Raw genomic sequence first — 27721 nt, forward strand, 5'->3', positions numbered from 1 at the left:
TCTGCTACTGAGTCACACTCCAGCCCCAGCCTTCTTTTGAATGGCCTTTTCCCTACCAGCTCAACATCTCCCTGATGACTATGACTTTCTTTTCCTACCTGACTCCCTTCATTTTGAATTCATTCTTTGGGAAAAAGTGTCAAGGTATTCAATAGTCTCAGATTTTATATTATCCACCCTACAAGTCCCCTGGTATATTTACAGTCTGGCATTTTTCAAAGAGGTCAGGCGCTTTCCCTCTGAACATTTTAAAGCAACTTAAATAGAGCGGTGTTTCCAGCACTCAGCAAACATTGACTGCACGTTTGCATTTTAAACAGAAATGGAATTGTTACACCTCTCCTGGAAGCTGTGTCCTTACCACCCATCCTTAGACCTTGTGCTTCCCAGGCCCTCAGTTGTGGTTGGAGGATGGGTCACAGAAGGGGTAAGATTTGGATGGAGGATACCCTGGCATGCTGTAGGCAGATGGGCTGGATCTCCACACACCCTGCACGGGCCGAGAGCTGCTGCCATGGACCAGCTCTGCCAAGAGCTTGGCTAGGCCACTCAACTAAGCTCTATAGCCAAGGAGGTGCCATCTGTTCCCTAGAATCCATAGACATCCTGTTTTCGTGGAAATCTGTTCTCCACTCCCAATACCTTGGGCTTCTGTAAACCCTCAGGTGAATGCAGAAGCAGAAGTTAATGGGTTTCCTCCTCCTCGTCTCCAGCCTGGTCTGGGAAACAAATCCATTAGCCATCTCTTTCACTTTGCCCCAGCCTCCCAGCCATATCTTTTCAAAATCTGGGTGCGGTCATCCCATGACACTCATCTGCCTGCCACCTCCCACCTCCTCTTGATGCCCTTCCTTCTTGGGGCCCAGAAGGCAGTATGTCCCTCTGGCTGTCTTCCAGTTTCTGGTCTCACACATCCAGTTCCGTCACAGCTTCCTCCTTCCTCCCAGGATGTTTCTGTAAAAGGGCCGCAACATCTGCATCATAATCATACATCTCCCCACCTACCAAGCACTGTCTTTCCCTGATAGTGCACACCTTCAATCCTCAGGCAAGACTTTAGTTAAGAAGGACTAGTTGATGGGCGGTAGTGGCACATGCCTTTAATCCCAGCACTTGGGAGGCATAATGGTTGGTTAAAGGTGTCAGGAGTGTAGGGTCATTGAGGTCACCATTTTGTTTTTCCTCTTCTGTGGTTCAGCCTCCCCCTGACTTCTGGCCTATGTTGTCCTGTCCTTTCCAGGCTGAAAAGCCCTGGCTTATATAGGGGAGTGGAGGCAGATATAGACACATGTGTAGAGCCAACTAAGAGCAGAGAGGCAAAGGCCACCTTCCTTCACGCTCCTGGGTTTGGGGTTCCTGGTACATACTGACGACTCGTTCTTACCTGCCCTTGTAACGCAATGATGCAGTAGATTTGTGACGGTACATCATTGTTGTTGCAAAGCTGGCTAGCTCCTATCCAAGACAGACACTGCTTACCGCCCTATAGATGATGCTATCCAACAAAACCTTTAATACATTATATAGCATTCCCCCACCTCAGTAGAATGTTCTGTTATTTTCACAACATGATGTTGCATGTTCATACTAATTTTTTCCCAAGAAAACAACTGTCTCATTTCCCCCTGTCCCCTTGACTGTTGTACACTTGACTAAGATGAGTGCCCCCATTATATCAAGCAGAGGCCAGCGGCACAAGATCCTCTGCTCTCCCTCCCAGTTTACTCCAGCCACCCTGCCTTGTGACCAGCACCCATCTGAGGCCTGGCAGGCACACAATACCTCAGCGCTGCCCAGATGGCTTGGAGAGAGGCAGTGATAGCCACAGCTCCCCTGTGGCAAACCCAGTCAGCTTGGCCCTTCAGGGGTCATCCCTCCAGGTCCTGATGAGAACCAGGCCCAGGGAGGGGAAGACGTTTGCTTGGGTTCCACAGTGAGCTCATGGCAGAGCTGGATTCAGAGTCCCAGACGTAGAGGTATTGGAAAAAGTGAAAACTTAAGAAGACAAACTACAGCTGCATGAGAGACTCCCAGGGTCCCCTGGCCCGGCCTGTCAATTTCCCCTCTTGTCTGCACAGCCCTCCCTTCCCCCTCCTGCCAAGCTGCCAAAGGGTCCATTTAGCTGGCGACACTGGGCGGGGATATGGGGGTAGGCGGGGCTGCTCTGAGCCCAGGGTAATTGCATGTAAGGAGAGCTCCCACAGTCTTTGTTCCTGGGGCAATTGTATGGTTGGGGCTGTGTTCTGAGGTCTGTGCACTTGGTAGCCAGTGCCCAGAGACCTCACCCTTCCTGTTGGCACCATGGATCTCTCAGGAGTCACTGTGGCTCAGGCGGAGCCTACTTCTCTTCTGACCTAGTGTGCTTGAGGTGAGCGATTCTACAGTGGCCCTCTGAGTGCCAGGAGTCCAGTGGCTTCAATGTCAGAGACAGCCCTTCCCTGTGGGTATGCTCTCTGCTGAGTAACCATGAGCGTCCTAAGGACAAGAATCGCAGCAGGCCAGAGGAACCCATGCCTGAGCTTCTGGGGTATCTTTCTGTTCTGTGAATGATGTCTGCTGCTGGGCAGCAAAGGGCAACAGATGTTGAACATTCTGGTGCCCTTGGGGACTCCTTCCTGGTCCAGCTCTGCTGCTTCCTGGAGTGTCTGCCTGTACACATGTCCCCAGGAGAGGCTGGCTCAGAGAGCTCAGGGCATCGTAGAAAAGAGGACCCACGCTCGAAAAGGGTTTGCCTAGCCCATAGAGGGGCTTTGAAGCCGTGAGTTACCTCTCCTTCTTGGCCCCACAGGTTGCAGACAGACCAGGAGCCTGGCCCCATTCCTCAGGAAAGCTGGTCCCTTGATGGATACACCAGCCCCCCTAGCAGGACTGAGGAAAGCTTCTCCTGCATGGGTAAGTACTCTGGGGAAGACTTTCTACACAGGAGCCACTGTCTGGACTCCCCTATTTCCGAGGGAGGGATGTGGCCTGGGCCTAGGGACCCTCTTCTTTTCTGTTGTTTTGTGACAGGGCCTCACTAAGAGTCCCAAGCTGGCCTCAAACCCGTTATTCTCCAGTGATGGGATTATAACAGTGCCACCACATCCATCTTGGGTCTCTCTCTCTCTCTCTCTTTTAAAGTTTATTTTTTGAGGCATGGTCCTACTATATAGCCCTGGCTGGACTGGAACTTACTATGTAGACCAGGTTAGCCACCAAGACAGCCCTAAATTTTTCAAAAATTAGGTGTGTGTGTGTGTGTGTGTGTGTGTGTGTGTGTGTGTGTACAGGTGTCAGGGCACATGTGGAGGTCAGAGGACAACTTGTGGGAACTGGCTGTCTCCTTCCATTATATGGGTTCCAGGATTGCTCTCAGGTCATCAGCCTTGATAACAATGCCTTCACCTGCTGAGCCGTTGTCTCCCTGACCCTGGGGTCTGTTTCTTGACAGTGAGATGCTAACCTGTGAACTGCCCTGACAGTTTCCTCCATGCTTGACTCAACTCAGGGTAAAAGCTGTCAAGTCCAAGAGCGCTTCAGGGTCAGGCTAGGGAGGTGGTCATGAGGGAGGGGTCAACATCATGTTTCTCCAGGGCTCAGATTGTGAGAATCTCCCTGTATGTCACAGGGAGATCACATAGAAAGATGACAGGCTGGGAGAGTGACAGCCTGGTCGTGGCAAAGCCCAGGTTCAACATGAAGGTGCTGGGAGCCCGGGTGGTGGTCCACAGCTACCTGCCGGGCTGCCTGATACCTGCTTCACTCCTGGGAACGCTCTTAATAACAAGTCACTCCCACGCATGTATCCTTCCCTGGATCACCCTGTAATCACGGTGTCACCCAGAGCACATACACTGCTCACAAACCCAAAGCCCCGAGACTGACCAAGAAGACCCTTGAATTCAAATTCAGTAATCTGCCTCTTCCAAGTACACCCTCGGGGGGTTCAGTGTCCCTGGATGAGTACACGATGAATGAATAACCAGGTGCCTTGTGACCCACTGGCTAGGACCCCAGAGAGTCAGATTCTAAAATCCCCCATAGCATTTAGGTTTGTGTGTTGATTGATTTCCTGACAATATTAAAAATAAAAATAAACCACAGGATTCAGCAACGTGTGCGCCAAACTGCACGTGACAGCACATCGCAGGAAACAAGCTCTCTCAGTTTCCTGGGCCAGAGGAAATTGGCTCCAGCAAGACAATAAACTTGATTTTGTTTGTGGTTCTGAGGATTTAACCTAGGGGGCCTGTGCATGCCGGACCAGTGCTATACCACTGACACTGCCGGTCCATCACGAACTTGCTTTTAGAAGACTCAAGCCTGTCCAGAAGGTTGTGCTCCGCTGGGCAAAATGTGAGATGTGCTCCCAGCCTGGCCTTGACTTCAATTGGCAGTGGTAGCATGCCACTGTGTCCTCTCTGTTCCCTGCTGGGCAGGTGGGAAGGTGAACTGGCCCTTTGGAGCTGTCTCTAGAGAGCTGGACAGCAGTGTGATCTTGGAGAGATTACAGAACCGCCACACTCACCTCCTACAGCAGGCCTTGCAGAGAATGGTCCAGGGCAGGGCCTGGGCATTTAAAGATAACCATCTCCTCCCACATCAAGTACCCATGCAGTGGAAGCGGGCCGGGGACAGAAGTAAACCGAATTTCACAGGCACTGACAAAGCATCAGAATAGAATGTGGTAACCAGGAAACTATGTGCAGCTCTATTTTTACATTTGCAGTTTTTGTTAGCGTAATGGCTTCCTTATGTGTATACCACATTGTTAGGCTAATGATCTCCATCCACCTAGCCAAGCGGCCCCTTACTAATTGTGACCCTGTGAGCTGGGAAAAGGACTTGTGCTTTCTATGCCTGCTGCAGGCTGACACTAGGAAGCCCTTTGACTTGTTAGCTTGAAGACCACCCTCACCAGTCAGATCTGAAAATGTCCTCTAGATCCCAGGTTAGGGGGACCGGTGTGTGGGTAGGTAGGCAAAAGGCCTTGCACTCTAGAGGTGGGCTTCACACAGAACAGTGGGCAGCACCAGCCTCCCCCAAGATACCTAGGGAAGGGGATCAAGGTTCATGATGCTGCCTGAGTTGTGGTCCTCGCTGGTTGTCATGGTGACAGACACATCTTTGCTGAGGATCCACTGAGCTCTTTGATGGGTTTAGATGAGGAGAGATTTAGGATCTGCCTTCTCTGTGAGGGACCCAACGCTTTACTGAGCTTGGAGAAGATGGAGTAGAGAGAAAGGGAGGAGACCACAGAGTTTCCACTCTGCTTTGACCTTTTACTTCTGAACTCACTCTGGACTCACTCCCTGTGTGTGCTCCACTCAGTCAGCAAGTCCCCAGTGAGCACTTGCTTCATGCCAGACAAACACAGCTGGCGCTGCATAAGAGGAGGGACTTTGATCTGCTCAAGGAGCACAGTGTGGGGTTCACTCTGCAAACTCTTTCAGAGCATCCGATGGCGCCCCTGAAGTCCCCCCAGTGTCCTGCCCATACCTGTTGACAAAGCAGTTGCTGGCTGTATCAGGCGTGCATCATGCGTAAAACATGCTGCAGCAGGCCCTACATCATGTGGGACAATGAGCTCATTGCCACTTCCTCTTCCTGTTGATGTTGTTGTTGCTGCTGCCCTTCTTCTTCTTCTCCTCCTCCTGCTCCTCCTCCTCCTTCCTTCCCCTTCCTTCCTTCTTCTTCTTTTCTTTTCTTTTCTTTTCTTTTTTTTTTTTTTTTTTTGGTTTATTGAGACAGTGTTTCTCTGTGTAGTCCTGACTATCCTGGAACTCACTATGTAGACCAGGCTGGCCTCGAACTCACAGAGGTCCTACCTCCTGTCTCCTGATCGCTGGGATTGAAGATATGCATCACCATCTCCAAGCTATTTCCTGGTTATTGATCATATTAATTTAATACCAATATGTGGGAGATAGGGGACTTTTCTTTAAGCTCAGACATCCCCCCTGCTTGTTGGTGAATTCACTTTGTTTGATGAGCAAGGAATCCAGAGTGAGAAGTCTGTTGCTCATGTCTCCCCTGTGAGCCAGGTTTCCTCTCCCAGCTGAGCAGAAGTCACAAGTCTTTCTCTGCTCTTCTCATAAGCATGGGGGAGGTGCAGGGTCCTAGAAGGGGTAGAGAAGGAGAATGCCAAAGAATTCTCTCTGCCTTATCCCACTCTGCCTGGAATAGAGTCCAAGCGAGCACTCTTTATAATCTTTATATAGCAGGAAGAAATTTTCCCATAATGTCTTGCCACCATGCTAGGGTGTTGGAGATGGCCTTCATATGTGCCAAAGACTGTCCACAGCCAGCTGTTCCTTCTGCTATTGCCCTGGGGGACAAAAGTGTAAGCCTCCAGTCCACAGGTGCTTATTTGTCTTCCCTGACTATCCCAGAGTCCACCTGGCTCTTCCAGGAACAACTTGGCTTTGGGCCCATCTGCTCACACTAAGCACAGACTCTCTCTCTGTGCAAGGCCGTCATCAGATCTTAATTTGAACAGGCAAGGAAAGCAGGGCTGACTCAGCCACATGCCCACATGTGTGAGGCTGTCTCCAGGACTCGAAAGGGTCGCCTTGAGGTTTACATGGATTCCTCAATTACTTCCACTTTGTGGCGTGTTTGAATGAGTGCTAAGTGGACACACACTGAAGGGATCTTCTCTCTCGTAGAAACACGTGTCACTGGGGAACCAGCCAGAGACTTTGCTGCGCCTCCTTCTCATATGAGGGTTGATAAAAACATAGACCAGGAGGGGACAATGCAGTTGGCTTCCCTTGGTGAGCGGACTCTGTCTTAAAGCCACAAGCCCACTGTGGATTGGGGTATAGGGTGCTCATTCTAAGAAAAGTGGTCTATCTGGTGTGACTTAGTCTGGGATGAGAGTGAGGGATGAGCGCTGTGCTCTCTGGGAGAGCATGAGGAGAGCGTTCTGAGCTCATGCTGCCGCAGGGAGGTGAGAGCAAACACCCAAGAACACAGTGAGTGAAAGCGCCAACAGACCTTTGGTTCCCTTGACCTTGGCCTCATTTTCCCTGAGGAGGGATCATCACCCTTATGCTCATGACTGATGGCCAGTCAACAGATGGACTGAAACCAGCACCAGTGCCTCCCAATTCCCAAAATGCTAACACAACCAAACGATAAAGATGGCCACCATTTATTGAAGCCTACTGTGTGTAAGCGCACACTAGGTGCTTCTTACACAAAGTCCGTTGTGAACACAGTGTGACTCTTCAACAGTGGTCTGCTTACTCTTGTAAGGAAAAACCTGAGGCCCTGAGAGGCTCTGACACCTGTCTGAAGACTCGCAGCTCCAGGCCGTGTCAGGATTTGGACCCTACGTGTCTGTAGGTCATGCCCTTCTCTCATCCCCTGGCCTTTCTGTCTACCACCAGGACTCACTGTGGTGACTGTACACCATCCAAGCTCAGCCTAGTTGCTGTAGAACCCCGCCATGTTGCAGGGAAGAAAATGGGGTCATAAGCCCCACACCTTGTTGCCATCTCCCTCCATCCTAGCAGGCCCCAGGATGTCAATGGCACAGCTGTCACTCCAGACCCATGTCATTTCATGCTGAGTTCACACCGCTGTGTTCCCTGTCCTCTGGGGACTTCCGGGCCAGGATAAGCCTGATGTCCCAGCCATCTGTGGAAAGAGACATGCAGACAATTGACCAGAAAATAGAGCAAGTACAGAGTGGATGATAGTCATTGTGCTCCAGGGCTGTGTCCCTAATGGGGCAGAGGAGGCTGCGGTGTGGGCAGAGCTCAGAAGACCCTTTTTATGTAAACACCACAGCCATCTGGGACCAATAGGCTTCCAGGAGTTGGGGTGGGAAGGCATAACACTTGTAGCAGCAGCTGATACTTATTGTGGTTTTCTGTAAACCAGGCATTGTTGTAAGCATATTTAATCCTTCCAACAACTGCACGAAGGCTAGAGCCTGGCTCCACAGCTGGCCTCTCTGATCCCCACTCTTTGGTTGCACAGTGTAGACAATCTCTCTGAGCCTCTGATACCTTGGTTGTAACTGAGGGTAATTAATGACTTGGTTGCAGCTGGACATGGTGGCTCACACCTTTAATTTCAGTGCTTTGGTGGTCAAGGCAGGAAGATCGGGAGTTCAAGGTCATCCTTGCCTCCAGTGTGAGTTCAAGACCAGCAGGGGCTATATGAGACCATATTTTTAAAAATAGTTTTAAATACATGAATGAATGAATAAATAAATAAACCTTCCCCTAGGGGTTTGTGGGAATTAAGTGCTTCAATATAGGAAAAATACATAGGAGAGAGCCTGATGCATAATAATTATTTAATATATGCCCAGTACTACTTGTTATCAAGCAAAATGCTATTCTCATCACCCCACCTTACAGACGGGAAAACTGTAGTACGGAGAAGTTAAATAATTCTCCCAACTTGGTCCATTCAGGATCTGAACTCAGGCAGTCTTTGGTGGGCATACCCTTAGCCATCTATGCTATGACCTTGGGGAAGAAGAAGCAACAGCTATGTGGAATCCAGAGAGGGGTAGTGCCTGAGGGAGAAGCAGTGAGAAGGCCAGGTGAAGAGGCTAGAGAAGGGGGTCATCTGAGGTACCCTACCAGAGGGGATTGAAATAGAAAGAGAAAGGATCTGGATTCCGCTGCCTTGGAGGGGAGCGGGGAGCGAGAAGACTGAGTGACTCCTCCTGACAGCACTTGGCTGGCAATGAGATTTATCTCCAGAGTAAATTGAACCCAGTGGGAACAATTTTAGCAAATAATCAAGAACTGCAGAGGCTGGGCAGCCTGAAGTCCCCTTTCCTGTTGTTGCCCTGGGCCAGGCCCTCCCCACATTCCCCCTACTAGAGGTGTGTTGCCTCTACACTATGTTTGCAGCTGGGAGTTTTCCAAAGACAACACGTAGCGTTGAGAATGCCTGGTTTCCCTGTTTTCTCTGCACTAAGAAAACCAAGGCCTCTGCCTGCCCAACCCCAGAAGGACTCCATATTCAACACCAACCTTTTAATTAATTAAACACTTACTATGTGCCTGGTACACTTTAGAAGTTTGAGCAAAACAGGCAAAAGCTTCTGTTCCTGTGGGGTTCACAATACAGTTGGGAGCTATTCAGCACACAGCATACAGAGTCCACAGAGCATCCTGGAGATGCTTCAGCTCTGGCTTGTGTGTCCTGTCCCAGAGATGAGAGGCAGAGCTCCAGCCTCATGCCCTGAAGTGACAAGCAACAGTAGTTCCAGGTTACAGCTCATCATGGTGGAGAAGTTGAACCATCAGGAGCTTGGAGCAGTTACCGGAGAGCAGTGAATACACACACTTGTGCTCAGCCCTCCCTTCTAGCTCCCTATACAGTCCAGGATCTCCTGCCTAAGAATCGATCCCACCCACAATGAAGATGGGTCTTCCCTTACCCGTGGGTGTGTCCAGAGGCCTGTCTCCCAGGTGAATCTAACTTTTGGTCAAGTTGACGCCACCACAAGCAGTCTAGGGCCATGCTCCTGTCTGGAGTCCTTGCTACCGGGAAGATGAATAGAGAATAGATGAGCTAGTGATAACCACCCCCACCCCCACCTCCCACCCCCACCCCTGTGCTTTTCCTGGGAGTGGCACCCTTGTCCTCATCCCCGAACCCTGTCTCCCTTGGACTTGGCTTCATCCTGATGGCTGTCGGGAGATTCGCTCTCTAACTGTAGACAATTGCTTCAGCTTTCTTTTCTAGAAACCCCAGTCCCTTGTTTAGCTATTGTGGGCCAGTGAACCATGGGGAAGACCTGAGCATAAGAGATGGCCTGATTCTTAGGAATCTCCCAGACAGGCCTCTGTCTTGCCCCACAAAGTCTGCCCAGCCTCCTTCGTATTCTCTACTGTGATCTTTCTGGAAATCCCAGTGTGGGGAAAGACATGCAGGAGCTTTGTCCCAAGGAGTCAGTACCTCACAGAAACTGCAATAGATCCTCCCACATCTCACATGGCCCCGTAGGCAAGAGGATTAGAGCTCCTGGCTCTGCCCCTCAGGGCGATTTAGCAGACTTACACAGAAGACGCTCCAGGACAAGCACCTGAAGAGTCAGGCAACAGACACAAGAGTCCTGGACAGTAGGCACTGTTTTCCATCCTGTGTGTGACCCTGAGGGGCAGGAGTCCCAGACTTCAGAGGAAGCTGTGGTAGGACTAGTGAGTTCCATGTCTCTCATCCCAGAGCAGGCAAAGCCCCGGGAACAGGAAAAAGTCAAGAAATAGCCGACTATACCTTCTGGTTTGTTTTTGTTTGTTTGTTTGTTTGTTTGTTTGTTTGTTTGTTTTTCGAGACAGGGTCTCAATATGTTCCAGGCTGGCTAGCCTGGAACTTGCTATGTAGATAGACCAGGCTGTCCTGGAATTCACAAGAGACCTGCCTGCCTCTGACTCCCAAGTGTTAGAATTAAAAGACACAAGCCACCACCCCAAGCTGTACTTTAAGGATTTTACTGATACAAAATGAGGGTGTTCTGCAGTGTAAATGGGGGTCAAAGAGCTAAGGGAACTTCCAAGAAGAACTCGGCCTCCGTGGAAGCTGGAACAGGGAATGTGGAGCCTGAGACTCCACACTAAACAGATCCCGCCAGGAGCAGGATGCTGTGAGCTCACTGCCTCCTTCCTGCTGTAGTGGCTGGGTTCATGTGGAGGCAGGAGGAAGTGCTGAAGTCCCAGGTTACCCTGGGATAAAAACAGGACTCTGAGAAGGTGAAGCTCTCATCTCGGCTCTGAAAGCCCCGCCCACTGCACCGAGAACTATTTCTAGGATTTGCAGAGCTATTTTCCTGTGCCAAGTAATTGCCAGTGATACCGGTTAAAAATAATTGAAATATGAATCCCTCTGTTGAATGCTGTGTCTTACTGAGAAACCTAGCAAAAATTCTAATAAAGCTCGGAGGTGTCAGTGAGAGTGTCTTCTCTTTGGACAATGCCTGCTCAGGTGTCTCTAGGCCACATCTTGTTAAGGTGGGTTACGGTTTTATTTTTGTTTTTTTTTGTTTTTATTCATACAGTTATCTTTAACTGTTTGGAGCTCCGTAACTTCCTCATGAAACTGATGGACATTGTGTCTCAGAGACAAATGGCCATCATCTGGGCATGTGGCTGATATTTGGTAAGTCAGTCTACTGACCTCCTAAATCTGGTCTGTGGATACAGATCACAGAGTTATTTCTGTGGTAGGATGTCATCAATTGGGTTGGCAAGACAACCTCAGCTGTGGGCCTTGTGTTTTTACTCTGTTTGGGGGGTTACTTGGCTCTCAGTGAGGCAATAGGGCTTATTACAAATAGGTCAGTTATTTCCTGAGGGAAAATGTTGTATAAGACTATCTCAAAGGTCCCATGTAACCTTGTGATTCAGCAGTGTGAGACACTGCATGTATCTGCTTTGACCCTGGGTTAGACCATAAAAAAAGGACATGGTCATGCAAGTAGTTTGCCTGTTCATAGTGAATATGTAGTCTCTGTCTCTGTCTGTGTGTGTCTCTCTTTATCTCTCTGTCTCCCTGTCCCTCTCTCTCTTTCTCTCTCTCTCCACTCTCCTTTTCCTTTGCTTGCCTGAAGTTTCCTATCTCATGCCCATAGTTGCCACAACAACCAATCTAGGCTGGTCTTAGTCTATGGACCATGTATTCTAGGCGATACAGAGCTCATCTGAGGCTCAGTGTGCAAGGACCATTGTATCTGTGTGTATGGGACAGTTGCCACAGTAATATATAGGGCACAAAATATGCACGTGGAAGCATCTGGACTTCTTGTTGACCAGAGAAGCAAGGGGATGTAGTTTTCAATGGTACAATTTCAGAAAGAGTGTCCTAGATTAGGTATTCTTCTGCTTTTCCCTTCTGGAAGTCCTAAGAGCAGGGGAAGTGGAGATTCCATACCCTTTCACCCTACCTAATTTACAGGACCAGTGGAGGTGAAGAGAAAACAGGCATCTAATGCCATGTAGCAAGTCCAGAAGAGAACCCAGGACCTCCAAGATGTGAGATTAGGGTAAACCCTAATCTCAAGCTTGTGGAGGCTGTTAGGGTCACTGGAATTGAGAAGGACAGAATTCATGAAGCAGAGGCAAGAGCTTAGGATTGATCCACATTTCTGTCCTCTTGGGATTGGGGCAGGGGCAGAGTGGGGGTTGACTGAGGTCTAGGACCCTGGTTCTATTACCAGCTTTCAGCTTGCCAAGCCTCATTTTGTCTAGTAGGCAGGCAGCAGACCAATCTAAGAGAGCCTCCTGGAGGTATAACCATGCTGGGGTATTGTGTGACATCACTGTGTCCATTATTGGATTTTCTTATCCACATAGGCGTAAATGGTGGACTCTAGTCCGAGTTTAGTACTATTACGTGTGCCAGACAGTCTGGGCTAAGAGAATACCTCAGACATGCTTGCCCCTTTCTCTCAGAAGTGCAGAAAAACTCCCCCATACCTCTGAACGCAGCAGAAGTTTGGGGGCATGAGGTAGTGAGGTAGTCTCATAGCTAGATGTCCCAAGGCCATTCCCTGAAGATAAGGCATTTCCTGTGAAGGGTACAAGGACAGAGTCAGTGGACTCCTCCTGTCCTAAGGCTACAGAGAAGTGAGAAAAGATGTTGCTGGGCCACCATCCCAGAGGCCTGGCTTCCACTGCACACTCCAGCTGTGCTGTCTTTCACCACAGGGTACTGAGAGGTCACCCCTGTTTACAGGCCCCACACATCTGTTCTGAGTCACGCATTCATTCATTTCATTTGTCGTCATTCACCAAATATTCCTGAGAGCCCACTATGCGCACTTTGATGGCCTTTGAGGACAAGTTCAACCAAAAAATGGAGTCTTGAGAAACACAAATAAATGCATGATGAATGATGGCTCCAGATGTAAGGAAATCATTACAGAGGCTGCAGTGAACTGTGGGGAGAGTCGGGGTGCCACCCTTAAAGGAGAAGCATTCTCCTTCACCAGGGGTTGAGGAGAGCTGGGTTTGATGGCACATGGGTAATTTCAGCATTCAGAAAAGACTAAGCCATGAGGATAATAAGTTCAAGGCTAGCCTGGTGAGAGCCTACAACAGAAGAAAGCCTGCAGTGGTGAATGCCTTTAATCCCAGCACCTTGGGGGTGAGGGGGCGGGACCACAGAGAGAGAGAGAGAGAGAGAGAGAGAGAGAGAGAGAGAGAGAGAGAGAGAGAGAGAGGAGAGATTCCTATCCAAGAGTTGTACTGGCCAAAAACCTTGGGGAAATTTCTTGACCCTCTCTCCTACACACCCACATTTAGCCAAAGAAGAGCACATTCTAATGGCTCCAAAGTGTACCATTGCTGACCACTTCTCGTGACCCCCATCCCCACCACCATCATCTTTCAACTAGATTCACCACTTCAGCCCATGACCCCAACAATTTTCCTCCACATAAGACTCAAAGTGATCTTTTCCCAGGGGAAGCCAGGTCTCTGCCTGGCCTGCAGTATTATTCCACACGACAAGTCCTTATATAAAGACCTAAAAGGCCCCCATGCCTGACCCCCCCCCTGCCCCCACCTCTAGCAGGCCTCCCACTCTTTCTGCAGAGTTCCTTCCTTTTCTGGCCAAGCTTTTATCTTCCTTGTGGTCTTTGAAATACATGTCCATTTTTCTCTCCTTAGCATTTTTTATGCTGATTCCGTGCTTGTCTGTGGGAGCTCAGAGGACAACTTTCAGGAGTCGGTTCTGTCACGTGGATTCCGGGAACGGACCCCCGGGGTTGTCAGGCTTAGGGGCAGGTGCACTTACCCACTGAGCTATCTTATGGGCCCCTCCTTAGGGCTTTTAAGTAGCTGGTATCTCTAGCTAATTTGTTGTCTTTCCCATTTGAATATAAACTCCACAAGGACACAAGTTTTTGGTTTTGTGATCCGCTAAATCCCCCAGCGGCTAGCCCAGCTGACCTGAACCAGCCTGAGCAATGGGGAGGGGCTTTCTAGAGACTTGGTGTTTAAACATCAGCTATCTCCACAGCCTCTAGCATGGCCTTGCCCACATTGTGACGTCCCCACTGAGGGACTGAGGGACATAGAGAAATGACCTGATAGAAGAAAGTGAGGAGCAATAGATTTTACAGAGACAGGTGTTGTTGGAATCTTCTTGGGAAGTGACAAGCAGGCACTTCACAGGAGGATGAGCCCAGAAAGCAATAAAGAAAGAGCTTGTCACTCTTTGGGGTTGACGGCACCCCCAGCCCTAGCCCCCGGATGGATAGGCCAGGCTTGCAGTCACGTGGTTGCCTTTCCAGTCCTTGATCTCCGATCTTGACTATGGGCACAGAAACAAGTACTACCTGTCCCCGAGCTCTGTCCTGTGCTGTGTGGGGAGCAAAGTGTGGACTCCTCTGCCCACTCCTGTCTCCCTCACACTCCCTTCTTCCAAGGTCACCTATCAAGGTCATCAGGGCAGGGCCAGTCTATCTCTCATGTCTACCTTCTTCTCTCTTCCCTCCAGCTCCACTAACATTAGCCCAACTGGCAGAGTCCCAGACCATCGCCCCCTCAGCCTGGGTTACAGCATTTCTAGTCACAGGGGTGTGAGAACGTCAAGTCCCACAGCATGCCTGGCCCTGGCCCGAGGCCTACATCTTCATTCCTCAAATTGCTTCAAGATAATAGTCAACAAATATGGTCAAATTACACAGCCCGTTTCCACTACAGAGACTGGCAGAAATGGAGTATCGAGCTTGTTTTGGGAGATCGAAGGACTGAGATACAGATGATTCCAAACCAGCCTCTTTTCCCACCTCCCCAGGAACTGACGGGAACCAGTCCTCACATAAGGTTACTGACATCAGCAGCACCCTCTTCGTCTGCCCAGCCCATTAGTGATCGTTGGTCTCAATGCAATGACCCACTTGAGCCCTGGCATTTTTGCAGGGTAGCAAAGGAGGGGGATGACGGAGTAGGAGGAGCTCAGGGTTCATCTTAGGGATAGTATGACATGGCAGAACCCCACTCTTTTGAGGAATCGCTGTAGGAAAGGCTCTGTACATATTGGCTTTATCGACGGATGCCAGAATGGCCGTTGCCACGGCAGCAGAGCATTCACACTCCAGGAGAGCATGGTTGGGAAACTCAGGGGATGTGAAAAGAATAAAAAAAGATGAGATAGAGGTAGAGGTGGTATTAGGGAGCTTTAGAGTGTTCCAGGACACCAAGATAGTGTTTAGAGGGACCGCCACCTGCCCATGGCAAGACCCTTTCAAGACAGGAGGACTGGCAGTAAGCTAATTCATGACATCGCGCATAGATAGTATTTTACATCTCAGAAACTGACAGGTGATGTGCTGGGAGGAGAGTGGGAGGGAGAGGGATCCAGACTTAGATGGCAGGAAGGGGCGGTGCCTCTCTTCTGATAAGAACAGACACCAACTCGATTTCAGCCAAAAGTCTGAGGAGTGATCTTTCCTTTATCTGCTCTGTCTTCTTCTAAAGAGAAGCAGAATTTCAGGGCTGTTTATTGAAGGGACTTGGGATTTGGGGAATATGATATCCCATGAGAGATGTCGCAGAGGAACAAAGAGGACACAGAGAAGAGGAAGAACTAAGCTAACTCGTGGAATCAAATAAGGGAGTGAGACAACCATGGCGGAAGGAAGGTCAGGTCCCAGGGGCAGTAGGCATCCGGAGCAAAGGAAATGCAGGTGGACAGACAGATCAGCACATGACTAGGGTTTCATAAACTGCTGAAGGTTTTACTACAGAGATGGACACCATAGACGAGGGTTCAGGTTAAGCCAGGCGTTTTTGGCTGCAGCAGTAGACGTGGGTGGATGGACATAGTGTTGTTCAGTCAGGAGGGTAATTAGCCAATTTCGTTAGCTAAGGCAGAGATGAATTTACATGCAGGGGGAAAAACTATCAACAACAACCAAGAACTTGGTAAGCCAGCCCACAGATATCCTTTGGTTTCTAAATTACAATTTTAGAGAAAGCAACATTTCCATAGGACTGAGTCAGGGAAATCTCGACTAAATTACGAGATGACAGATGGATAAGAATGAGGACTTTAAAAATGATGGTTTGTCTGTAACCCCAGCACTCAGGGGGCTAAGGCAGGAGGATCTCAAGCTCTAGTTGTTTGTGACACTATTACAAGTCATCTGTGGGATCAGAGACGCTCTTTCTCTTGCTTGAACTAGGAGCTTATTTCAGGTAGAAGCATGAGGATCTGTGTGTCTATGGCCAGCCTCTCTATGCCTGGTCACATTCTAACAGGCTAGTACTCAATATTCCTTTGACCAGCTTCAAATTGCTTGTTTCCTCCATGGACTCACAGTCTTGGCTCTACCTCTGTGTTTCCTAAGATCTGGACTCAGGGCCTCTGAGCACTGTCTTCCTGGCCAATCTCTTCCTGAGACAGCGCAGCGCCTCTTGTCATTCCTGTAAGGAGAACACATAGCCATGCCTGCCTTCCTGAGATAAATGTGCTCGACACTTCATTTTCACAGGGACAAAGTTATTTCCCCAAGTCTTGGGTTGTCTGCCTTGTATTCCCTGCCAGTCATTGAGTCCCTTGAGGCCAGACTCTCCATCTCTCTTTGGATCTCTGAGCCCAGCTGAGAGTCCACAGCTCTTGCCAAACAGCCCTCTGCCCAATAACTCCCATTCTCAGTACTGTGCTAGACATGGCCTCTCTGCTACAGTCCCTGTCCTAGAAAGCTTTATAGACTCTCAGCTGGGATCAAGGAAATGAGAGTATCCTGGGCTCTGGTCAGCGCCTGGTGTCCAGCATTGAGACCTCAGAGCCCTTTAGCCATTAACACCTACCCTGGGCTAGTGTGCTCCTATGCTGATGGGCCCGACATATCCAGGATCTTTTTCATGGGTTCTGCAGCTCTTTGGGGTCCTTAGGTTTCAAAGCCCCTTTACCTATGAAGCTGTATTATAACCACTGTAGGAGTGACAACCAGCCAGCAAGAAAGCGTCAATGACTTTGACAAGGTCATGTGATCAAGTAGAAAGGGGACTCAGACTCCTGCTCCCAAGGGTTAACCTCTTCCTTTTACATCCCAGCCCCCCCTCCCCTGTCAACCCTGAGCCCTGTTTAAACCACCCTGTCCTGTACTGTGCCCCTTACCTTCTGGGCTTATGAGGGCAAACTGTGCCCTAGAGGGTCTGAAGGTACCAAGAGAGTTTTCCTAGCGGGAAATGGAGGGTGGTTTGTGAGAACTTCCCTCAGGCTCTGCGGTTTTCTATCCAAGACCCCATGGGGCAACTCTCTCCTGTGTCCACAGTTACCCTTTCTCAGTACCTTTACCTGAGCCCCTACATCTCCTCCACGGATACATTTTCCCAGAGGCAGTAGAAAACCATATACCCCCCATCTCTCTGCAGCAAGCAAGAAGAAAAACTGGTGGGATCCTTTCTGTGCCCCCAGGGCTCAGCTCACAGACACCTCCCCCTCCCGAGCCAGAAATAGACACACTCTCTCCTCTACCTCCCTCCCCTTGCGCACACTCCACCCCTCCTCCTGTTTGCTCCCCGCCTTCCCCCTCCCCTTCTTCGCTGGGAGCCGCAGCCCGCAGCCTCTCCGCGAGCTGGAAGGAGGAGTGTAGTGAGGGCGCTGCCCCGGAGCGTGCGGCCCTCAGCACAGATCGGCCGCCGGGGACTTAGACGAGATCCCAGCGTCGCAGCACGTCCGGGCTTCGATGGAGCCTCCGGGCTTCCATCCTTCCTTTGACTGATTTAAATTTTTTAATTTATATTCTCCCTGCCCCGCCCCTTTTCCTTCGACCCCGCCCCATCGCCCGCTATTTCCTTGCCTTTTCCTCTTCCCGGGCTTCCTTCCCTGCATCTCTTTCCCTTTCGCCCTCTGCTCGCCCCCTTGCTCCCTCCCCTTCCTCTCCCCTTCCTCCGCGGTTTCTTCCGTCTCCCCCCTCCCCACTCCGCCCCCTCCTCTCCCGGCGCTCCCGCCTCCTTCCCCCGCCCCGTGCCTGCAGACGCGCGCATCGTCCATGCGCTCCTGGCAGGCAGAATGCTGGGCAGCAGCGTCAAGAGCGTGCAGCCCGAGGTGGAGCTGAGCGGCGGCAGCGGCAGCGGCGGCGACGAGGGCGCGGACGAGCCTCGGGGAGCCAGCAGAAAGGCGGCCGCGGCGGACGGCAGAGGCATGCTGCCCAAGCGCGCCAAGGCGGCGGTCGGCGGTGGCAGTATGGCCAAGGCCAGCGCAGCAGAGCTGAAGGTCTTCAAGTCCGGCAGCGTGGACAGCCGTGTCCCCGGTGGGCCGCCGGCCTCCAACCTGCGCAAACAGAAGTCACTCACCAACCTCTCGTTTCTCACGGACTCCGAGAAAAAGCTGCAGCTCTATGAGCCTGAGTGGAGCGATGATATGGCCAAGGCACCCAAAGGTTTGGGCAAATTGGGGCCCAAGGGCCGCGAGGCTCCTCTAATGTCCAAGACACTGTCCAAATCAGAGCATTCGCTCTTTCAGCCCAAAGGAGCCCCCGCGAGCGGCGCCAAGACCCCACTGGCTCCGCTAGCGCCCAGCCTAGGCAAACCCAGTCGGATTCCTCGCGGACCCTATGCGGAGGTCAAGCCTCTCAGTAAGGCGCCTGAGGCAGCGGTGAGCGACGATGGCAAATCGGATGACGAGCTGCTTTCCAGCAAGGCTAAGGCGCAAAAGGGCTCAGGGACCGTGCCCTCAGCCAAGGGCCAGGAGGAGCGGGCCTTCCTCAAGGTGGACCCCGAGCTCGTGGTAACCGTGCTGGGCGACCTGGAGCAGCTGCTCTTCAGCCAGATGCTGGGTAAGTCTTGCCGCCCCGCCCCACCCCGCCCCTGGTTTTCTCCTGGCCCGCTGCAGGGAGAGGTGGGGAAAGCAAAGCTTCATCCCTTTCCCCTTATGTGATCACTGGCCAGGTTAGGAGGGGCATTACTGCCCAGATGTGCAGAGCTGGCCTACCTCCAGCTGTGTCTGGCTAATGCATGCCTTAAAGATGTCGCTGGTGGTAGCCTGGGCTCTGCTGTGGCCTGTCGGAGGTGAGGGTGGACAATGGGGGCGCGGGGACTTAGGTTCTCAGAAACCATTAGCTCCCCTGAATTTTGAAGTCCAGAGTCCTAATATGGGAAACCACGGTGAGGTTAGTAGAGACACTAGCTGAGGAGTGGTCTGCGGTGGATAACACAGCATCCAGAATTGCTAGGAGAGCATTGGTAAGAGCCCAGATCTAGAGCACAGATGCAGGGAGAGCAGATGTGAAGGCCAGTTGGTCTTTGGAGCAGAGCTGAGGCTCCACTTCCTCTGTGGACCCCGGGTGGGAGCTTGAATCGGATTTCCCGGGTGTGGGGGACCTGGCAACAAGAAGTGTCTGGGGCCAGGGAGGCGGGCGGGCAGCCAGCTGCGCGCATCTGGAGGCGTCCTTTTCCTCAGCCCCAAGCAACCACCACCCCCATCCTCCTAAGTGTTTTAGGAAAGGTCTGGGCTTTTGCGCGGAGACTCCCGAGAAGCCTTTGCCCTTTGGCTAATGAAAGCCAAGCTGGCGGGAAGGGAGGAACAAAGCTTCCTCAATGGAGGAAGCTGGAGAGCTGCTCCATTGTTCTCCAAGCCTGAACAGTCCGAGCAAAAAACCCGGAGCCAGCCCGGGAACCGTGCTTTCTTTCTGTAGAGCCCCTGTCTTCAAACAGGGATACAGGAGGATGTGCCTGATGAGGCTTCAGTGCCTCGGAAGCTTACACCGGCCATACAGGGGCTGCGGGAGGTCGGCTGCCAGCCACCTTGAGTGCACGGACTTGTTGCAGTGGATGGGATGTGGATCCTCAGTCGCCGGAGCCCAGGGACCCCATCTTCTTGGGTACCTTGCAGGCTAGGACCAGCTCTGCTGGGGGCTGGGAAGGGGCGTGTCGTGAGCGTGTGAAGGGGCGGGGCTGAGAGGAGGGTAGCGGTCCAAGTGACCCGAGATAGGAGCCGGTGCTGGCCCAAGGCCCCTGGAGAATGCTGAAGGAAACCTGTTCAGACTGCTGCAGTCTTCCTGAGACATCCCCGCCTGTGGTGTGGTGAGGGTCTGGTGAACAAGGATTCCACCTCTGACACGGATGGCTTTTGCAGAGGCACTCAGGGAACTGAACAAGGGCACAGGGAGGGAAGCAGCCTTGTCCATTTAGAAAGCTGCCCCCCAAATTCGATGGACAGTGAAAAGGGGGGATGGGACTGAGTGAGTATACAGAAGCGGCAGGCGGAAGTGCCACACTGTTGCCTGTTATCAGAGGCCCTGCCCTCAAGGAGCTTGCCATTCAATGGGCTTAGATAGATCATAAGGAAAACAACACGCTAGGCACCAGGAGAGCTGTTCTAGAGAGGGGCTGAGGAGGGAGGCCTCTCTGAAGAAGGTGGTCATGGGATTGTGACTGAGACATGAGGCTATCTTATACTGAACATAGCCTGGGAGACTTGGGGAGAAAGGGCCTTCATATGCTTTGGGCAGGGGAAGATGAGTGTGGCCGGGACAGGTAGAGGGCACAGCCCCATTTTCAAGGTCAGAGCTTCCTCTGTTTGGGGTGTGATAGCTAAGCCTTCAGTAATCAAGGCATTTCCCACACTGCCCATCACAGGCCTTTTAGTTGCTTCTCAAGATGGGTCACCACAGACACTCTGGCAGATAGTCCTAGAGCTGGTTAGGGGCAGGAGGGGAAAAGGAGCCAAGCTATGATACCTTCTTCCATCCTGCTCAGCTGTCATTTTCCCAGGCACACTTCCACAAGACCACTCAACAATTATGGGGTGACAAGGGTACTCCTCCCTTTCTAGCTGGGCAGATGCTGGGCCAAAATGCGAGGGCCTGTCTTCTGAGCTGAAGAATGCATTTCCTTCTGAATCCTCAGTTACAGCTCTTCCGTGGGGGGACCCAAGAGGAGGAGGGGCCCACAGGTGTGGAGGGGTCTGAGGAAGGTGATGTGTACTGGTCCTGGGCCAGGAGAGCAGTTTTAAGATCAGGCCTCATGGAGACTAAGGAGCTTCAGTCTCAGATGGAGGAAAGAGGTGGGAAGTCTGCAGAGGTTGTGAGGCTGCCTCTAGCTGAAAAGATCAAGACAGGGTGGCATCAGGCCCCAGAATACACTCCGGCATCAGATGATGGGGAGGCATTTGGTGACTCTAGGCAAAGCCTTTTCTCTGTGAGAAGATGAGGTAGAGGGCACACTATCCAGGAGTAAGGGATAGAACTGATTGGCATCCCAGGGCCTGTACAGATGTGCCTGTGTCAGAGAAACATGGTGTGGAGCAGAGTGGCATCTGGAGAGAATCCTGCTGGGATGTCTCCCCATGGCTAAAGTCATGGAGTTTTTGCTCTGGCCCATGAGGTCCAGTACCAGGTTATACACATTCCCTAGTACCATCTCAGTCCCAACTTCCCAAGCAAATGGCAAGGAGGTGGGGCAGGCGGCCCCAAATAAGAACCTTTCTAGAATAAAGGGGAAGAACTGAAATCTGATCATCCTTTCCCCAAAACTCAGCTGGGGCCCAGATGATCTAAACAGCCTCCCTGTCCCTTCCCCAACCTGAAAGCTGCCAAGTAACCAGGGTCCCCCTGGAAACTTAGAAGGCTGAGGGTGAGCCCCAGGGGAAATAGGCCAATTCCAGTGCCCTAACTTGATAGCCCATATGAGATAGCTTTGACTCTGGATCAAGTCCACCAGGCCAGCTCTGGGGCGAGGCAGAAACTAATATTCCCAAATCCTTGTCCAAGAGTCCTAAATTCTGGTTCCTCCCCTGTGGCTCAGTTTCCCCATATGTAAGTGAAGAGGCCCCTCCCGTGGCTCATCGTATAAGGGTGGGACAGTGATTGGACCCTGTAAACATCCTGAGTGGATTAAAGAGCACTTACATTAACATAGAGAAGTTAAAATTACAGTTATATCCCAAACCGTACTTCAGCTCATCAGCCCGCCGTCTAAAGATTCAAGTAAAGTCAGTCCTTTGACTCCCCAAACATTCAGCTGCCCCCACCATTCAGCCCCCCAAGAAAGACTGGACAGAGTAACACAATTAAGATGGTCCGAGGTCAGGGTCTGAAAAAACCCAGGCTTGGAGTTCCTAGTCCCGTTTCTTCACAGAAGGTGTCTGGCATCCAAGGAGGGGTTTCCATGACAACAGTTCTCTGCCCTCAGAAGCACAGACCAAATAGAATTGAGGAAGAAAGACAGGAAGCTATCCATTTCTAAGGCCCCTGGGCTTTGGGGAGGGGGGCTGGGAAAGGGTTGCTTCATGGATTTGCTTTGAGTGCTGTGGGATGACCTGTTTTCACACTTCTTTCTTTAGTACCCTGGTGGGGAGTGGAGATGTGACTCCATCCATAACCACTGCCCAGAGCAGGCAGGTGTGTGTGTGTGTGTGTGTGTGTGTGTGTGTGTGTGTGTGTGCAGGCTCACTCAGCAGGTAGGTGTGTGTGTGTGTGTGTATGTTATGTGTGTGTGCAAGCTCACCCAGCAGTCAGGTGTGTCTGTGTGTGCAAGCTCACCCAGCAGTTAGGGGTGTGTGTGTGTGTGTGTGTGTGTGTATGTGTGTGTGCCTGTGTATGTTATGTGTGTGTGCAAGCTCACCCAGCAGTCAGGTGTGTCTGTGTGTGCAAGCTCACCCAGCAGGTAGGTGTGTGTGTGTGTGTGTGTGTGTGTGTGTGTGTGTGTGTATGTTATGTGTGTGTGTGTTATGTGTGTGTGCAAGCTCACCCAGCAGGTAGGGGTGTGTGTGGGTGTGGGTGTGCAAGCTTACCCAGCAGGCAGGTATGTGTGTGTGTGCACACACGCTCGCGGACGCACTCATGTGCGCGCTTGTGCTCAAGCTCACCCAGTACCAGAAGCTCCACTCAGAGGCATGTGGTGATTCCAGGAGCTCTATGAGGCCTGGAAAGAGTGTGGACCACCCTTCCTTCTGCCGTTCCCTGAAAAGTGGCATTTGGGCTAGAGGGGACTTTGGGAATTGCAGGTCCAGGACTTGTGGCAGCATGCAGGGCCAGCCAGTGAACATGCTCATGCTCATGTGGAATAGGAGTTGTTGACACCAGATCTTGGGTCTCAGGGCCTCCTGCCTTCCACTGAGAAGACCATTTCTTTCTCTGTCACATTCAGGATGTTTTCATCCAAGTCTAGGCTCAGGTCTCCACCAAAGGATGGACGGGAGGTCCTGTTCCTCTGCTCTGGCCATTGCCTTGTCCTGATTGCTGAGACTGAAGCTGGTCTCCTCATAAGACAAGCTGGGTTCTGTGTCTCACAGAGGAAGAGCTGGATGAGGAGGTCTTAGGGGGTAGGCTCTCTACCTTGGAGAGGAGGTTCGGGGGGGGGGAGGGCAGAAGTGCCCGGAGCTGCTCTGGTTCCCCCAAATCATGTCCAGGATGATATTCTTTCCCATTATTGACTCCAAGCCCAGACTACAAGCATCTCTAGTCTTAAATGAAGCAGGACTAAGCCATCTAGGACCCTGGCAGATATTTTCTGGTACTTTCTTCTTGTTTTACCTGTCTGTCTTCTGCCCAAGCTACTTCTGGGGTTATCATCAGCCTCTACCTGCCCTCTATTCCGAGCTGCCCAGCAACTTCTTTCCCTCCCCTGCTGTCCTCCGTCTTTCCCTCCCCTGCAATGCTCTGACCGGATTCTCATTGCCACTTCTCTAGCCTCTGACCCAGGAGTTGATGATGCAGGAGGCTTCCTAGGACTTGAGGGATGATGGGACAGCTGAGTGAGTGAGTCCCCAGGGTGCACAGCTGCAGTTCAGCACCCTGACTGCAGTGTCTCCACGGACAGGCAAGAGCAAAATCTCCTCCTCTCTGCACAGTGCTCAGCCTTCCCTGGGATTTCATAGAACCAAAGAGTGGTAATTGTCTAGATGAGGCGCCCACTGAACGCCAAAATGAATCCCTTTGTGGCATCAGAGGCGGGTGGGTGTTCTGTTTACATGCTCCTGGTAACAGAGGGCTCACTACCTTATTTTCCTGGAAAGCATTCATTATTGGAAGGATTTTTTTTTTTTAATTTCTATCTTTCTATTAAACCAAGAGTCTGTCTTCTGAGAATTTCTACCGTGGTCCACACTTGCTCTTTGGATTCTCACAGCTGAAGGTAGCCTGCCTTCCACAGAGGTTAGATGCCTGTTTGAGCTGCGGCTCATTATTTTCCCTTTGCCCTGCCTTTTCATCTTTCTGGCATGTGTCTTTTTCTTTCTTCCTTTTAAATAAGACGTCGTAGGGGAAGGAGTCTGACCTATATCCACCTGGTTCGCAGGCCTGATAAAGCTCATCTCCCATCTGATCACATTCCTGCCTCCTCATACTGTTCACATCTTAAAATGACTCCCTGCTGAGGACCCGCCCCGGACCCATCACACCTGGCAACCGTTCTTTGGCCCCTGAGAAGCTGTTCCCAACAAAGCTTTCTTCCCCTTTGCAGAGTCCCTGTGCTAGCCAGCCAGCAGAGGGGAAATGGGCGCCACCTGTTTCTCATTTGCTCTGGCTGACCTCCCCCCACACCCTGTTGGATTACCCAGATGTATTTGATGTCCAGGGGGTGAGGGCCTGCAGCCTTCCCTCTCTTGCACAGAAAGGGCCAGGGTACCAGACTCTACTGACTGTCCTGAGTGGGAAGGTGACCTCCAACAGGAGCCCACAGAATTCCTGCCACTAAGGAATTAAATACCTTCCCCACACTGCTGATTCTGTAGCCGGGGAGGCAGGACTCCTCAACCTCCATGGTTCAGTTCCACTTTGTCCCATGCAGTCAAGCCTCTGCTTCCTTCTGACCAGCAAATATCAATGTACAGACTGGGAGGACGTCCCAGGAACTCTACATCTTCCTGATAGAGGTAGAGGCCAGAATAGAGCTGGGCCCATCCCAGATTTTATACCTCTGGATTTTGTGAGATGCAAAATGAAGAGATGGGAAGATCCCACTGCGGGAGGAGTTACTGCTGGGTGCCTCCACTCCTCTGCCTAGCCTGGTACTACAGTGGGTGGGGGAGGCAGGGACCATAGATGTCCTGCAGGCTTCCGGCTCTTGCTGTCAATGCCGATGTACATCTTGTGTTTGTATACAGTCCTTCAGCTCCATTCCAGCCAAACCTCAGCAAGGCAAGCAGAGCTTGGCCAGGGCCATGGCTTGGCCTGGGCCACCCTGAAATCTATTTTAGACATCTCAATGATACATTTCAGGGCCACGGGAGTGGGCGGTTTCTCTGCAGAGCCTTCTAATTTCTGGCTGGCAGTCTCGCTCTGTGTGTCTCATGGTGCTGCTACTCCTGTGACTTGGGATGTGGGCCCCACGAGTGAGCACCTTTGTGACTATGATCTCCCACTCCCTGTGGAACTGCACAGTCACCTGAGGGTTAGCCACTGGGGTCCTGCTGTTGGGTATAGTTTGGTGCAGGAGGCTTGAGTCAAGAGCTCCAGATGTTTCCATGGGGAGCCAGCATTATAAACTCTGACCTCAGGCTGACTAGTAAGGCTGACAGCGCATTGCACATATGGACACAGCAGGTTATGTGGCACACAGCTCAATGCCTAGGACTTGGGTGAGGTTAAGGGTCATCATACAAAGTTGGAGTGTGCAGTGTGCCGTGTGTGTTCGCATGGGTCAGTGCACATCTGTACCAGCGCACTCTCCAGTTTCCAGCACAGATGCACACACGGAAGGTGCATTTACGTGTGTGTATATGTACGTACGCAAGAGCTGGACCAGTGTAAGAGTGTGAAATATGACCACAGAGGAACAACTTCCCCCAAACAGACCCCAAGGCAGAGGCTGCAGGGTTCAGATGCCTGGCTCTTTTCCCAGACAAGCACTTTAAGTACTGGTTACCCTTCAGACTCTAAAGACACAGGCTTTCTTTGCCCTTGGTGACCCACTAAATAGGCCCTTCCCTTTGGGGAGAGCTGGCAGCCATCCAGACAGGAGGCCCTGCCTTCTCTCTACAGAGTCCCCAAGGTTTCACGGGGCCTAGAATTGCAAGATCCCTACACTGGGGAGCTACCTCCTAGGAACCTGGTACCTGATTCTTCCCAGGCAGAAGGAAAAGGAAAACTCAAGAATGTTATACCTAATCACAATATTTACTAATTGTTTAGTGTCTAAGAGGCATTGTTTTTATGTCTTGCGCATCATGATTTCTCGGTATCTGCAAATAAAGAAATGGAGACCTACCTACCTAAAAAAAAAAAAAAATAGGTGAGCCACCCAAAGCCAGGAAAGCAAGTGTGTACCAGAGTCAGGATTTGAACTTAACTTCTAGGATGTACTGCTTCCTGGAGCCTCAGTCCTTTCCCCATGCTTTCTTTTTTAAACTCTGCTTAGTTCAGAAGAACCTTGTCAAGCAGCTTGTGAGGGCAAACCAGCGTGCACCTGAGATTGAGGCTTTGGGCAGGCTTCCTAGCTTGAGATGTGGTGGCTGGAGGAGAGGTGGCAAAGGAGAAGAAGAAACAGGTTGTGGGATTGTGGCTGATGGGAATGATTACCCCGGGACTGCAGGCCCTGGGGAACCATTGGAATGAATGCGAGTACGCAGGCGTTGTCCCCAAAGGACCCCCCCCTAAAGTCCTGTGTATCCTCGCTCCTAGGTGAGGTTGCCAGTGAGATTAGCTCTCCAGGGCCTCCAGGTTCTGAATCTCCTGACTGGAAGGCCATGGATCTTTGTGGCCTTACCGAACAGGAGGCACCCAAGGATGCCTGTGTCCAGATGTTGCCTCTCTCATTATCTGCAGTTCTGATGAGGCCTAAGGTGCAGTGTTCTGCCCTTAGCAGGGATTAGTCTTCCCCAGTCCTAGCCATGGGGCATGTGTACCCTGCTAAAAGGCAGACCCACAGGCCCCAAAGCATGAGCCAGACCACCCACAGCACAGCCCCAGACATTAAGGCAGTTTAGAACTACACACTAGAGTTTCTCCTCTCCTCCTCTCTCCTCTCCTCTCCTCTCCTCTCCTCTCCTCTCCTCTCCTCTCCTCTCCTCTCCTCTCCTCTCCTCTCCCCTCCCCTCCCCTCCCCTCCCCTCTCCCCTCTCCTCTCCTCTCCTCTCCTCTCCTCTCCTCTCCTCTCCTGCTGTCATTTTTCAAGACCTCAGTCTCATGTAGCTCAGGCTGGCCATAGGTAGCTGAGTGTGAACATTGAACTGATCTTCTCTGTCTAGGCTTACAAGCATGCAGTATATCCATGGAAATTTTCAATAACGTCTAACTTTGAAGCAGGTATACACAGAGTGGAGGCCACATTTCAGCCTCCACATTATTTATTTGATTCAAGAAACCATACCAAAGGAGTTAGAAAACTATTCAAAGGCATCAGAGCAGGGCATGGTGGGGTATATTCTGTAATCCCAGATGCTCAGGAAGTTTAGGCAGGGGGCTTGCAAGTTTAAAGCTAGCCTTGGTGTCTTAGTTAGGGTTGCTGTTGCTGTGATGAAACTGTGACCAAAGTAGCTTGGGAAGGAAAGGATTTATTCAGCTTACACTCCCACATCACTTGTTCGTCACTGAAGGAAGTCAGGACAGGAACCCAAACAGGGCAGGAACCTGGAGGCAGGAGCTGATGCAGAGGCCCTGGAAGGGTACTGCTTATTGGCTTGCTCCACATGTTTTTTTCCAGCCTGTTTTGTTATAGAACCCAGGACCACCAGCCTAAGGGTGGCACCCCCCACAAGAGGCTAGGCCCTCGCACATCAATCACTCATTAAGAAAATGTCCCACAGGGTTGCCTACAGCCTGATCTTATGGAGGCATTTTCTCAATTGAGGTTCACTCCTCTCTGATGGCTTTAGC

At 51.3% G+C, this 27721-nt stretch overlaps 1 protein-coding gene and 1 long non-coding RNA gene across 2 annotated transcripts in view; one reads left to right on the forward strand and one right to left on the reverse strand.

Annotated features, from left to right (window-relative positions):
* Nav1 (neuron navigator 1) overlaps positions 1–27721 on the forward strand; it is a 259488-nt gene that overhangs the window by 81095 nt on the left and 150672 nt on the right. Inside the window, 2 exon segments of the mRNA XM_036202429.1 lie at positions 2789–2892; positions 17942–18742. Of these exon segments, the coding sequence (XP_036058322.1) occupies positions 2789–2892; positions 17942–18742 (905 nt within the window).
* LOC118593143 lies at positions 7175–9520 on the reverse strand. Its single transcript, XR_004946200.1, has 3 exons — positions 9392–9520; positions 9005–9192; positions 7175–7623 (listed from the first exon to the last, which is right to left on the reverse strand). It is a non-coding gene; the product is annotated as an uncharacterized LOC118593143 (long non-coding RNA).

Source organism: Onychomys torridus, chromosome 11 (assembly GCF_903995425.1).
Source record: "Onychomys torridus chromosome 11, mOncTor1.1, whole genome shotgun sequence".
In the NCBI taxonomy this organism is placed as follows: Eukaryota; Metazoa; Chordata; class Mammalia; order Rodentia; family Cricetidae; genus Onychomys; species Onychomys torridus.